This window comes from Microtus ochrogaster, chromosome 24 (genome assembly GCF_000317375.1).
Source record: "Microtus ochrogaster isolate Prairie Vole_2 chromosome 24, MicOch1.0, whole genome shotgun sequence".
In the NCBI taxonomy this organism is placed as follows: domain Eukaryota; kingdom Metazoa; phylum Chordata; class Mammalia; order Rodentia; family Cricetidae; genus Microtus; species Microtus ochrogaster.
The window spans coordinates 8,621,089-8,636,114 of NC_022024.1; the positions used below are offsets into that span (position 1 = coordinate 8,621,089).

A 15,026-nucleotide genomic window follows, 5' to 3' on the forward strand; every position below is an offset into this window, starting at 1 on the left:
AGAAGCAATGAAGACAGGGCACAGACAGTCCAATTCCTTTCCCCCTGGAGCCAGTTTTGTTGTGAAAAGCTAATCAGCTTCTCCATCCACCACCCTGGTCTCTGTCCCCCAAGGACTCCCACCACCCCCTTAACATTTCCAGGGTCTCTCTCACCCTCGGCACTCCGGATGGCATAGACATCGATGAAGGACTCAAACTCTCCTGGGCCCAGGGGCCGGTGGGAATGGATGTAGCCTCCAATGCCCTCAGGGGAGGTGCCATAGGAGCCCACCAGAGCAGGAGGTCCAGCCAGGTTACAGTCTCCATCCCACTCTGACTCGTCCTCCCGTGCGGGCCCCTCCTCCTCTGGCTCAGAGCCCCGGATGATGTCGTGGATGCCCAGCAGAAGGCTGTAGTCCATGATCTTCAGCTGCACTAGAAACTGAGACCCACGAACCGATCAGAAACCCCAGATTTCCCACCCAGCTCCAGCTACCACCCACGTGTGTCCTTCCTTGGATCTTTGGGCCCCCCTGGGAAAGAAGCGTACAAAGTGAGGTCACGGAACACCACCACGAATTCGTGCCCCATCCCACTCACTGCCCCACCACTAGGGATTTTTCCTATTTCATCCGCAACCTTCCATTCAGAGAACACAAAAATAAAGTCAAGAAAAATCTTGTACTATGAATGGAAGACAAAAACAATAGGCATTTCTTCTTCTTTTACTAAGTAAGGCACTTGGAAGCACCCCAATCCTTACCTCCACATCGCGCTTCAGCTTCTCCAGAAATACTTTCTTCTCTTCTTCACCAATATACACTTTCTGGTTCTTGTTGAGGAAATCCATATCCTTAAGAGTAGGCAGTTCTTTAACCTAGAAGAGAGAATATACCCCTTACCCAAGGTCTCAGAGAACCCTGCCCCACCCAGGACTCTCTCGCTCAGAGGCTTAGCCTGGACTCCGCCATCACGCCCACCACTATCTGCTTATGGACTGCAGTCAATACCCTCCAGACTGACTTTTCTTCCTCCTTTTCAGTAAAGACAGCTACTTGAGCACAAGAGCTCAGAGTGAGAGAGGGAGATGAGCATTTTGCCCTTCACACCTGGTACCCCCATCCCCGAACCTTCAACACAGAATAGGCAATGTTAGCTGTGAGCCACCCCTGCTGCTCCCCGGATCAGTAGTTCAGTATCTCTTTTCCTTCCAGCAGTTTAAGGTAAGGTAAGAACAAACAGCTGGCGGCCTGTATTCATCAGGAGAACTGCCTCTTTATCTGACCCACCCCTATCCAGTGTCACCTACACAGAATATTACCTTTTCCTTATCGCTGGCTTCCCGGGACACTAGCGAGCCCTGAGGAGAGAGACCACAGACTTAGAAGTCCCTAGGGTGAGCAGTCAAATCTGTTACTCCTTTAGCAGCCGTCACCCAGTGCCCTCCCAACTCTTCCCACATTCTCAGGCCAAGAGTAGCCTTTCCTTTAGCCCAGGTTATCCTGTTCTTACCTTGAGGTCATACTTCCTGTGCACAGGAAGACGATGACTAAACATATTTCGCATGACAAGCATGTAGCTGTCCTCATTTTCTACACTGACTCGGTACATGCCCAGGAACTGGGGCAGAAGCGTGTTGCCATGACACTTCACTATGTACTAGGGAAGAAAACGAGAGGAAGGAATAAGGACAGATGCTAGGACACACAAACAGCTCAGGGACAGGAATCTAAGCATGGCAGCTCCCTAAAAATGGTCCTGGTCACCCAGCCTCTGAAGCCCTGCCTGATTTCTTCTATTTACAATTCTCTCATAATTTTAAAGCACATTTCACCTCTGCTATTCCTTTGCTGTCGGACATGAGTCTCAGGGCTGGGGTGGGTCTGTCTCCAGCTTCTGAGCATTATGATTATAGGAATGAGCCGCTTTGCCTGGTTACCTTTATCATTTTTCAAGAGGAAGGTAGATATTGTTATTCTTTTTTTTCTCAAGATTTACCACTTTTGGGAGATTCTTTTTTAATAACTCATTTAAATTTATTTTATGTGCATTGGTGTGAAGGTGTCAGATCTCCTGGAGCTGGAGTTACAGGCAGTTCTAAGCTGTCATGTGGGTGCTGGGAATTGAACCACTGTCCTCTAGGAGAACATCTAAGTGCTCCTGACTGCTGAGCTGTCTCTCCAGCCCCCCAGGTATTGTTATTCTTAGTTTAGACTCTGTGTAAGTGTCACAGAACCAGAATTAAACTTAGATTATTGGTGAAATGATTTTATTTAAACCAATGCTTCTTGGTGGGCTAGGTTCCTATAACATGTCTACAAGGAGACTTGCAATTAATTCTGATTTTTTAAAAAAAATAAACTCTTCTCTTTTTTTTGGTTTTATGAAATATGGTTTCAATACTCTGGCTGTTTTAGAACTCACTGTGTAGATCAAGCTGGCCTCAAACTCACAGATCTGCTTTGAACTCAAAGATGCTGAGATTAGCTGGGCGGTGTTGGCACACTCAGGAGGCAGAGGCAGGTGGATCTCTTTGAGTTCGAGACAAGCCTGGCCTACAAACACTAGTTCCAGGAAAGGCTCCAAAGCTACAGAGAAACCCTGTCTTGAAAAACCAAAAAGAAAAATAGCTGGGCGGTGGTGGCGCACACCTTTAATCCCAGCACTTGGGAGGCAGAGGCAGGAGGATCTCTGTGAGTTCGAGACCAGCCTGGTCTACAAGAGCTAGTTCCAGGACAGGCTCCAAAACCACAGAGAAACCCTGTCTCGAAAAACCAAAAAAAAAAAAAAAAAAAAGAAAAAAAGAAAAAGAAAAGATGCTGAGATTAAAGGCACGCACCATCACATGCTTTACTTTTCTATTTCTGTGTCTGCATGAATGCCCAGGAGGCCAAGAAACCCCTTGGAACTAGAGTTACAGACAGCTGTGAGCCACTTGCCATCACCAGAGTTCAGATGCTCTGGGGGAACAGGAAGTGCTCTTCCCCAGTGAGCCATCTCTCCAGAACATTTTTGTTTTGTTTCCTAAGTCAAGTCAGATGTCACCAGGCTGGCCTCAAGTAAGCTGACCTTAAACACTTGGGGTGAAGAGATGGATCTTCAAGAGGACCAGGGTTCAATTCTCAGCACCCACATGGTGGTTCACAACCACCTGTAAGACCCCTATAAGGTTCCAGGGGATCACAAGGTCTTTTATGGCCTCTTTAGGCATCAGGTATATATTTGGTACACAAATATAGATGGGAGCAAAACACCCGTACATATAAGATACAACAATAAATTATTAGTAATTGTTAAATTACTAAACTGAAATAAGCACTTGGTCCTCCCCTCTCTGGTGTGGGAAGTCCTTTTGTGTATGTGTTGCTTTTATTGGTTAATAAAGAAGCTGCTTTTGGCCAATGGCTTAACAGAATATAGCCAGACTGGAAGAGATATATATAGAGAAAGTAGGCAGAGTCAGAGAGAAGCCATGTAGCTCTGGACAGAACTTTACCTGTACCACAGCCACATGGTGATATACAGACTAATAGAAGTGGATTAATTTATAAGAGCTAGCTAGCAATATGCTTAAGTGACTGACAAGCAGTGATTTAAATAATATAGTTTCTGTGTGATTATTTTGAGTCAGGGAAGTTGGGAAACTAACAAGCAGCCTCTCCATCCCCTAAGGCTGGTTTTATAGGAACCAGGTTTGCAATTTGAATTCTTTGATTTTCTTTCTGACACAGGGTCTCAGGTAGCCCAGGCTGGTCAAAAACTTACTATATAGTAAAGGATAACCTTGAAATTCTGAACCTCCCACCTCCACCTCCTGAATGCCAAGATGACAGGCATGTGCCACTCTGCCTGGTTTATATGGTGCTGGTTTTTGTGCACACCAGGCAAATGCTGCACCAGATAAACTACATTTCCAGCCCACAGTTTAAATTCGTCATCTGAGTTTGGTGCTACATGTCTGCAATTCCAGAATGTGGGGGGTTGAGGAGAGAGGGGTATAAATTTAAGGCCATCCTGAAAACCCATCTCAATAGAAGAGAAGCTGTACTTCAGGGCCAGTATAGCTGAGTGGTACAGTACCTGGTTCTGTGTTTGTCCCCTAGTTAAAGCACACTTCTTGGGCTGGAGCTAGAGCTCAGCCAGCAGAGGGCTAGTGTGGTGCTCACATCCTACAGTTCCAGCAACGGAGGTGGAATCCAGAGGATCTGTGTCATCCACAGCTACATGGTTCAGAGCCACCCTGAGGAACACGGGACCCTGTCTCAAACTAAACAAAACCTCTCTCTGCCTTAAAAGATAATCTTGGAAAAGCAACCAACAGAGAGCTGCAGGGGTGGCTCAGCAATGAGGAGCACTGGCTGTTCTTCCAGAGGACCCAGGTTCGATTCCCAGAACCCACACGGTCAGAACTCCAGTTCTGTAACGGTCTGTAACTCCAGTTCCAGGGGATCTGATATGATCTACTCTTCTGGCCTCCAAGGGCAGCAGGCACACATGTGGTACATAGATATATAAGCAGGCAAAACACCCGTACACAAAATTTGTTTGTTTGGTTTTGGTTTTTCAAGATAGGGTTTCTCTGTAGCTTTGGAGCCTGTCCTGGAACTAGCTCTTGTAGACCAGGCTGGTCTTGAACTCACAGAGATCCACCTGTCTCTGCCTCCCAAGTGCTGGGATTAAAGGCGCGCGCCACCAATGCCTGTGTCATAAAAATTTTTTATTTAAAAAAATCAGAAGCAATAAATAAGCCCTTATTCATGGGAATACCCTAAATTGCTGAAATCCAATTCAACCCTCAACTCCTCAGCTGTCTGCTCAGGCAGGGATTATTCCAGCTGTGCACCTGATCCTCAGCCTCTCCTTTACTCTCTCTCCTCTGGAGGCCTCCCGTCCTTAAATCCTTTCTGGTTGTACTCGGGGCATTAATAATCAACACTACCCACCCACACTTTAAATCCACAGTCCCCACCCCCACTTAGTCTCCTTCATGGGTACTTTACTTGTCCCTTAAAATTTGTATTTTATTTTATATTTATGTATTTTTGGTTTCTATTTATTTATTTATTTATTTGTTGTTTGTTTGTTTTGTGTACAGTATTCTCAGAATTTTGTCTGCATGTATGCCTGCAGGCCATAAGAGGGTACCATATCTCATTACACATGGTTGTGAGTCACCATGTGGTCGATGGGAATTGAACTCAGGACCTTTGGAAGAGCAGGCAGTGCTCTTAACCACTGAGCCATCTCTCCAGCCCGTATTTTTGTTTTTTTGAGACAGGATTTCTCTGTGTAAAAGCTCTGGCTGGAACTCACTCTGTACACCAGGCTGGCTTCGAACTCTCAGAGATCCGCCTGCCTCTGCTTCCTGAGTGCTGGGATCAAAGGTGTGTGCCACCTCACCTGGAGAAAATTTGTATTTTTAAGAAAGATTTTATTTTTATTTATTTGTGTGTGTATTCTTCCCTTCAAAACCACAATGATATTAAGTGGTGATGAATGGTTTTAATGAGCACTTACTTACGTAGAACCCCTAAAATGACACCCCCAGTCTATTCTCAACTCACAGCCTAGTCATCTCATGGACATCTGAAATCAGGATGAACTGCATAAGCCACATCCAAACCCACACTATCTTCCCCAGAAGCCTGATCCTTTCTCTTTTTCCCATTGTTGACAACAGGTGGTGCTGAGCACGGAGGCTCCTTTGCCTTGAGTCCACAGCGTCCTCACGGGTCTCCCATGCCCCTGCATTCTCTTCCTTGAGTCCACAGCGTCCTCACAGGTCTCCCATGCCCCTGCATTCTGAGTCCCAGCGTCCTCACGGGTCTCCCATGGCCCTGCATTCTGAGTCCCAGCGACCTCACGGGTCTCCCATGCCCCTGCATTCTCCTGCAGATTCTCCTCACTCTCTTCTCACACTAAAATCAACACCTCCACTCTCAGTGCCCCCCAGTCTATGTTGTCAGAGGGACATTCTAGACGTCTTCTCTCTCTCTCTCTCCTTCTGTCTACGGTACTGAGGACAGAACGTAGGCCTCACATATGCTAGGTGTGAGCTGCACACCCAGCCCTTCATTTCTAAACACTAGACATCCCAGTTCCCAGAAAACTACCTTCAGCTAAAGCCCGAATTTCTCTGTGACTTACAGGCCCTTCCATAGTTTGGCTCTAGTTTAATTTTCCTAACATCACACATGGCAGCCGCACTAGGATTCCCGCAGTTTCCTAGCACTGAACACTTCCACGGTTCCGTGCTTTAACAAATATACCCCCTTGCCTAGAGTGCCCTCTGCCACCTTGTCCAGTAGCTACCCTCTACTTCTAGTCACTCAAACCGGCGCTGGGGTTGGCACCACGGCTCTGCAGCTACAAGTGCTTTTGCCTAAGCCTGCCAGCTTGAACTCAATCCCTGGAGCCCAGATAATAAACGGAGAAAGCCAACTCCCTGAGCTATCTGACCTCCATAAGCACACTGTGGCATGTGTGCAGCCCCAGTAAATAATCAAATGTAAAACACACATATATTTTATCCAGACAGGGTTTCTCTGTAGCCCTGGCTGTCCTGGAACTCACTCCATAGACCAGGATGGCCTTGAACTCAAAGATCCGCCTACCTCCACCTCCTAGGTGCTGGGATTAAGGGTGTGTGGCACCACACTCAGGTTAAAAATAAAAAGTTTAATTAAAAAAGTATCAAGGACTAGAGCAATGGATCAGCAGTCAAGAGCACTGGCTGCTCTTACAGAGGACCTGGGCTGATTCTGAGCACCTAAATGAGTTCCAGGAGATCTGACACCCTCTTCAGGCCTCTGAGGGCACCAGGCACATACACACATATACATGCAGGCAAAACACCCATAAGCATAAAATAATAATAAACTGAAAAAAGAATCAATCCCTGGGGGCCAATGAGGTGGCTCAGTGGGTACAAGTCTGGGGGCCAATGAGGTGGCTCAGTGGGTGCAAGCATGATAGCGTGGGTTTGGTCTCTGGAGCCCACATGGTGGCAGGAAGGATGGCCAACTCTACAAAGTTGTCCTCTGACCTCCAAGCTCATGTACAAAAAATAAACAAAGAAACGGTGGCTTCAGATGATGGGCGCCAAATGGGAAGGGACACATCATGTTTTCTACTAAATCAAACACAAGCAGGCAGGAAAAGACTCTATTGGTGTTTCTGCAACTCTTAAGTTTTCACAAAGAAGATCCAGCGCTTCGGGGGAGATGCACAGCTTGCAGGGAGGAGGAAGGGGGGAGAGGCTGACCTGGTGGTAGTTGGACAGGTTGCTGTGCATGTCCGCGATGTCCTCGCTGGACACTTCTTTGATGACTAGCGTGCGGTCATAGGAGATCAGAAATCGACCATCACTGCCTTCGCTTTCGCTCGGGGGGCTGCGAGTAAGGGACACCTAGAGACAAAGAATGGCTGTAAGCACGTGCACTTCCCGCTTTCTAGAAGACAGGAAGATAATGGCCAAACAACTGCTTCTCAGAGCGGGATGAAACTCTGCAGTAGCGCCTGTCGTGATGGTTCCCAAGCCTGAAAACCTAATTAAACCCCCAGGGCCCACAGGGTGGAAGAACACAACCACTTCCAGAAAGGTTTCCTCTGATTCCCACAAACATACATTCACTAAAGCCACCTGTACCCATAATAAATAACTAAAATGCAAGAAATCCAGGGGAAGAGATTCAGCAGGCGTTCTTAACTGTGTTACCACACATGACTGAATGAAGCCGAATGTAAAACTCTAAATGTATATAAATATCCTGTCTCCCCAGGACAGCTCGATCTGTCTTATTACATTTTGAAAGATGCCCACGACCCCCACCCCCATGATGGTATTAACCAAGACTCTTGGTTCTCTAAACATAACTGTCCAAAAGACTCTCTAGTTGCTGGGAACTACCCTCACCCCACAACAGACTCTCTGGTTGCTAGGGACAACCCTCACCCCACAACAGGCTCTCACCAAGTAGTCCTGATCATCAATGCCAAATCGGTCACGGAGGTTCCTGAAGACCTGGGGACAATATTCCTTGAACTTGAAATGACTGGGCAGATTTTCTCTGAAATGCAGGTGTTCAAAGTAAGAAAAAAGAATCACTCTACACTCATTGAAACTTGGCTGTTTATAAAGTATTACTTTATAAACAATCATTACAACCATCACGCTACTGCCTGATTTAATTCTCACAAAACCCTGTTACATATTTACTTAGTTAGCTATTGTCTTTATTTGGGTGGAGCGTGTGCTCCAGCGTGTGTGTGTGGGTGCACATACCTGTGTGCTCAGGTATGGAGGCCAGAGGATGATGGCCAGTGTCCTCCTCTATTGCCCTCCCCATCTTATTGCTTTGAGATTGAACCCAAAGCCCAGCATTTCTTATAGGCTGGGCGGCCAGCAAGTTCCCAGGATCCGCTTCCCTCTGCCTTCTCCAATGCTGGGAAAATGGAAACACACAGCTATGCCCAGTTTTAAGTGAGTAACAGGGTTCTGGTCTCAATGCCTGCTACACAGGTGCTCTTTGCTGCTGAGCTGTCTCCCCAGCCCCAACTTTATTTGTTGTCTTAGTTTTTTTTTTTTTTTTTTGATTTTCGAGACAGGGTTTCTCTGTAGTTTTTGGTGCCTGTCCTGGAACTAGCTCTTGTAGACCAGGTTGGCCTCGAACTCACAAAGATTCTCCTGCCTCTGCCTCCCGAGTGCTGGGATTAAAGGCGTGCGCCACCACCGCCCGGCTGTCTTAGTCTTTTTGAGACAGGGTTAACCCAAATGTTATGCAACAGAGGCTGGCCTTGAATCCTAATGCTCCTGCCTCATCTTCTCACCATCACTGGCTCCGTAAGCACTTTACAGGACACACTGTTAACAATCTATAGAAAGGAAGACTGTCTCAGAGTGCCCGAGTGACCTGCCTAAGACAGGTCGTGCAGCTGATAAATAGTTTAAGAACAGGGGCTTATTGTGCATTCAAACAGTAGCATTTCTTAATGCTACTTGGTAGGAATATCCTAAAATTGGCAGTGTTGATATTTCGAATGGTCATCTTGTACTAAAAGGGGATTAGAGGTCTCAATTATTTTTCACAGAATCCCTACCAGAAGGGAACGATAAAGGCAACTGAATCCGAATGTGTTTATCTGATGGAACGACCAGAAGATAAAAGGTGCACATATAAGAACGTAGGTAACTCTGGAAATATTTACATTTCAAATTTTTAAATTAATTAATTTATTTATAGGTTATTTTAAAGGCAGGTTCTCTTAGGAGTCCTTGCTGTCCTGTAGCTTGGTATGTGGACCAGGCTGGCCTGGAACTCACAGAGATCTGCCTGCCTCTGCCTCCTGAGTATTGGGATTAAAGTACCACATGCATCTATTTATTTATTTATATGTGCTCATGTGTACGCACATGTGTGTGTGTGTTCTAGGGACTGAATTCAGGATGTCGGGCTTGGTTAGCTACAGCCCTTACCTACTTAGCTATCTGTTGGCCTTTAGATGTTTTTGTTTATTTGTTTGTTCCTCACAAAACAGAACTTTTACTTTAGAATGGATGTGAGATTATAAAACTTGCAAAAACTGTAAACTTATAAAAATTGACTTCTACACCTAAAATCTTCAACTCACTTAACATTTTAAAACTATTTCCTGTTGTGTGTGTGTGTGTTTGAGGAAGAGTCTCACTGTGTCACAGAGATATGTCTGCCTCTTTTTCCTGAGTGCTGAAATTAAAGGCGTACTCCACCAGGCCTGGGTCCTGTCTAGTTTGTGTGAGTGTGGGTACATGTGTGCCACAAAGCTCATGACTTCAGAGGGCAGCCTGTGTGTCACTTCTCTCCTCCCACCAGGTGGGTTCCAGATGCTGAACTCTTTTTTTTTTTTAAATTTATTTCTTTATTATGTATACAGTATTCTCAGTCTGCATGTATGCCTGCAGGCCAGAAGAGGGCACCAGATCTCATTACAGATGGTTGTGAGCCATCATGCAGTTGCTGGGAATTGAACTCAGGACCTTTGGAAGAGCAAGCAATGCTCTTGACCACTGAGCCATCTCTCCAGGATATTGAATTCTTCTCCCAGGGCTTGGCAGCAGGCACCTTACCAGCTAAGCCATCCCACTGACCCCCTGCCATTCTAAATTTCCCCAAGAAGGGTGAAGACCACTGACCTGTGGAAGAGGTGATTGTTGACCTTGATCTTGGAGCTAGCCTTAAAGTCATCTGGCAATAACATCACCGGAGGAGGCACCTGGCTGAGCTCATTGATCTGAGGAGCCAAAGCACAAGGGAGGCGGTGAGACGCTGGGCCTAGGCCAGAGTCAAGAGCGAGCAGCTCAGACCTCATTCCTGACAGCCTATACATCAGCTGCCTGAGTACAGACACGAGCCACGCTCACCCGGCTCCTCACACCCCCACCCCCAAGGAACTTCATGCTCACAACAGCCACTTTATATCCTGCAAGCCCTGCAAGCAATCAGGACTATTTTTAAAGCTGTGAGAAATTCTAGAAAAAATTCAGGGAAGAAACAAACCAAAAAAACCAAGACAGTTACATGCTTTGTTAGGGGAAAGAAAAGGCATTAAAGTGCAGAAAGTTCGTGGGGCTCTGGGGGTCTCAATGGCAGGACGGAATACCTGGCTATATAAAGTGTCCCTATACCCTGACTAACTCCTTAGAAGGAGGACATTCCAGATAGCTCTGACCCAGATCTCGGCAGTACGTGCCCACCGGCCTAGGCAGAAAGTCAAGGAAGAGCTAGTTGATCTCTGAGATGAACACTGTCACATTATACACACTCGTTAGGGGTCTGTCCCCTAAGTGGAAGTCAACCAACAAGAGGAAGGACAAAGGCAGCATCTGTCCTCAGTCCCTAGGACTTGCGGCCTGTGAATTCAGGGTAGAAACCTAGTCATTCTTTCTCCTTGGGGTTACTATGCCCCCCCTTACCTGCCTCTAATAGTTCATCTGTGATGGGACTCTTAATCCCCAGCTTACGTAAGTCCCTCCTCCTAGCTTTGAGCTCTTCAAGGGCAAGGGCCCATCCTAATGACCCGACTTTTAGATGCTTAGCACAGTGTCTGGTACACGAACTGTTTATGAAACGGATAGATGAACGTCTTCTCTGCCCTTCTGTGATCACTATTTAACAAAGCTAATGGTCTAACCTAAATCCCACATGCCGGAGAGCATGCTACCGCTCTGGTCCCCAGGAGAAAGGAGGACAGGACATGTTTCTCCAGGGAAAAATGGAACAAAAAAAAAGCCACTTGAGATTCCCAGCTTAAAGTCAGCTACCGCTCTTCCTGCCCCCTCCTCGCCACCTGCTAAGCAGGCTGAATCATCGCGAAGGCATATGTTCGCTCTACACACTTGAGGTACGTGTGTGCAGGCTGGGAAGTGGGGCGCTGAAGTTAAAGTATTTTACCTCAAGAGCATGAGGCGGGTCTTACCAAAGGAAAGCCCTCCCCTGTGTGTGTTCCACAGGGATGGGAAGTCACCTGGAAGAGACCTCGAGGGAAGCAGCCCTGCTCCCATTAGTCTTACCCACAAGACATCACTGCTGAGAGAGCAGCAGAGGCAAAAGGGAGCCAACTGACCACGGGTCATGTTCTGGTTACAAATTAAGAACACGACAGTCTTGCGCATCCCCTTACACCTCCACATCCGTATCATGACTACCACTCATGATAACCAAAATAGTCGTCGTCGAGCTGAAGCCCACCACGGCCTCCTACTCCCCAGCTGAGAAAGGAGAAAACCAGCTACGCTTCACTAGGAAGATACTGGACTCCTCGGCCTCCTTGCCAAGCTGCATCCTTCCGAGTCCTTTTCGGGGTTCCAAAGCTCACAAACAGGACCCCTAGGATCACCGCTCCTCAGCTTTTCCCTTGGTGACAACTTACTTCATTTACACCAAATATCACCATTCTATCCAACAGTGGGATACAGCTAAGACCAAATGTATATATGCGTTACGTCCTGAGTTGAGTGCATCCCTTAGGGTCAGGCTGGGCGGTTTCTCTGCAAAGGGCAAGCAGGGTTAGAAGATCCAAAAAAGCTCAGAGCTATCCCCAGACAAAGCCAAGGCTCGAAAGTCAAGCACTGGGGGCTAGAAAGGTGGAGAGGAAATCCAACTACTTCCTTCGCCAGGCAGTAGTACCCGACACACTTCACGCACTCTCACACCCGGACCTCACCAACAACCCTTTAGAGCCACTCCCCTTAATGTCCCTCTGGCTGGAGCCGGATTCTGGCCAGTCCCTGTAGCCTGAGGGTGAACCCGGCAGGAAGGAGTCCAAGGAACAGAGCTGGATTTCAGGTGGAGAAGATGGAACTCTAGGGGAGGAGTAAAGGACAGAGGGAGAGACAAGGGTCTACAACCAGAAGACAGCCTGAGGGACCCCGGGGGATGGTGCGCTGGGAACCGGGGCAGGGGAGAGGTGGCAGCGCGAGGAGCTTTGGACGCCGGACCCAGGTGACCCAGGTCGAGGGGCAGGAGCTGGGGTCCCGGGCAGGTTCTTACCGAGTGGGCGACGCCCCACAGGAACACGCCCACCAGCGGGTCGGCGGCCCGGAACACCTTCACTTTCTGCTGCACGAAATGCTTCTTCTTGGTTTTGGAGGCAAAGCCGAATCCTGGGCCGGGGCCTCCAGCAGCCGCGGGTGCGGTGGCGGGAGGGACGGAGGAGGACGCCATAGTCTCCCGCGCACCCAAGCGAGTGGAAGCGGGAGCCGGCCGCGACTCCGAAGCCCGACCCGGAAGCGCTGCTCACCTGCGCAGCCGTCACGTGACCGGAGGCCCGCCCGCGGGCGCGCGGACGGGGCGGGGCGGGGCCAGAGAGGTTGGCTCCGCCCCTTGGCCGCGCGGCTGTCACCTGGCGCGAGTGCTCGCAGGGTTGCGGGGTCGGCCCTCCCTGGCGCTCTGCAGACCGCGCTTCTTCTGGTTCTGTCCAGTTTTTACTGAGTAAGGTCTGCCCTGAGACGAACGCCAAAGGCGGGTCTCCTTGCTGAATCCAAGCTGGCTTCAAACTTGCTATCCCCCTGTCTCATCCTCATACCAAGGGTGGGTATCATGGACGTGTGGGTTGATCCTCCATGAAGTTGGGGTTGCGAAAGAACAGACATGGCAAACTTAAATATATATATATATATACATATATATATATATATATATATATATATATTTTATTTTTTTTAATTGTTTTCTATGTATAGGTGTTTGACAGGCGATGTAAGTGCAGTGCCCGCAGAGGCCAGAGGAGGGAGTCAGATCCCCTGGGAGTTGTGGGTGGTTGCGATCCACATGGACACTGGGAATCGAACCTGGTTCTCTGAAAGAGCATCCAGTGCTCTTAACTGCTGATTCATTTCTTCATCTGGAAATCTGAAGTTTTTCCTCATGACCCAATGTCTTTTCCAAGAGGATCTGCCCATAGAAAACTAAGTCCAGCTGGGCAGTGGTGGCACACTCCCTTAATTCAAACACTTGGGAGCCAGAAGCAGGAAGATTTTTGAGTTCAAGGCCAGCCTGGTCTACTGAGTGAGTTTCAGGACAGAGAAACCTTGTTTTAAAAAAACGGGGGGGGGGGGGGCATTAAAAGCCTTCTCAGCCGAGAGCAGCACACCAGAAGCGATGCAGTTTGCTGTGTTGTCAATAGTAAAGTGACTGTCACTTCAGAACAAGTTGGGCAGACGCAGACACAAGGTTAGAGATGGGAGGTGGGCACTGGCGACACTTGGTGGTTTACGTTGCTTTGTGTTTTTTAGGATGACTCAGACATTCCAGCAGATGATGAATGCTGTAAAAATTGGTGTACTGCCAGGCGGTGGTGGCACACACCTTTAATCCCAACACTCTGGGAGGAAGAGGCAGGCAGATCTCTGTGAGTTCGAGGCCAGCCTGGTCTACAAGAGCTAGTTCCAGGACAGGCTCCAAACTACAAGAACCCCTGTCCCAAAAAACCAAAAACAAACAAACAAAAAAGGCAAAACAAAAAAAAATGTGTACTGATTGTAAACTAAAGAAGTAAGGAGGGAACAGCATTTGCAGATGCACAGTTGAGGCTGGAAGTGTCTCTCAGTGATACAGTGTTTGCCTAGCATGTGCGAGACCTGGGTTCAGTCCCTAGCTCCACCATAAAGAAGCACAGGAATAAATAAATATAGCTCAAGGTTAATTTGGAAAACTCCCGGAGAATGTGAGATCTGAGGGAAAGGAGGGTGTTTGGAGTGAGTCCCCAGCTGCGGGAGGAGGCTGCAGCTGCTAACTGTTGCCCACAATGGTCAGTAAGTCCTAAACACTTGTTCTTAAACCAAAGCAAGGCTTTGTCATCTTCTGAGCCTCACCCAAGCAAGGTTTCACCATTCCCAGGAGCCTGAGGCACTGAAGATCCTGGCGTGGTTGTGCCTGTGTCAACAATGCATGTTTACTCAGAACTTTACTGTTCCCCACAGGATCCGAGGCCTTCTTCCGCCTTCCTCAGGCACCAGGCACACATGTAGTACACATACATGCAAGTAGGCTAAACGCCCATGCACATGAAAGAAAGAAATCAAGAGGAAAAGGGAGAAGCTGGTGTGGCTAGGAATGGTAACAGACACTTGTAATCGCAGCGCTTGGAAGGCAGAGGCAGGAGGATCTCAACCTCAAGGTCAGTCTGAGCTACACAACAAAGCAAAAAAAAAACAAAAAAAAAAACCGTGGATGGGGGACTGCAGAGCTGACCATTGGTCAAGAACACAGACTGCTCTCCCAGAGGACCCAAGTGTGTTTGGTGGCACCAAGTCAAGTTTTGCACAATCACCTGTTACTCCAGCCCCAGAAGGAGCTAATGCCTCTGGCCCCTGTGGGCACCTGCATTCATGCACCACGTGCACACGTGCACACACATACACACACATGCACGCATGCACACACGTGCACACACAAAGACAAATCTAAAAAGGAAATTAAAAAGAGGTCAGCTGGGCGGTGGTGGCGCACGCCTTTAATCCCAGCACTCGGGAGGCAGAGGCAGGCGGATCTCTGTGAGTTCGAGACCA

General features: G+C 48.0%; 1 protein-coding gene across 1 annotated transcript in view; it reads right to left on the minus strand.

The window, feature by feature from the left end:
- The window catches only part of Pip4k2c (phosphatidylinositol-5-phosphate 4-kinase type 2 gamma), a 14,514-nt gene extending 1,790 nt beyond the window's left edge, over window positions 1–12,724 (minus strand). The window contains exons 1-8 of the mRNA XM_005357975.3: window positions 12,508–12,724; window positions 10,152–10,249; window positions 7,953–8,049; window positions 7,245–7,388; window positions 1,493–1,639; window positions 1,302–1,340; window positions 744–857; window positions 155–422 (exon numbers count right to left, since the gene is read on the minus strand). Of these exons, the coding sequence (XP_005358032.1) occupies window positions 155–422; window positions 744–857; window positions 1,302–1,340; window positions 1,493–1,639; window positions 7,245–7,388; window positions 7,953–8,049; window positions 10,152–10,249; window positions 12,508–12,681 (1,081 nt within the window). The 5' untranslated portion in view covers window positions 12,682–12,724. The remainder of the gene's footprint in view (window positions 1–154; window positions 423–743; window positions 858–1,301; window positions 1,341–1,492; window positions 1,640–7,244; window positions 7,389–7,952; window positions 8,050–10,151; window positions 10,250–12,507) is intronic.
- Window positions 12,725–15,026: the final 2,302 nt, after the last annotated feature.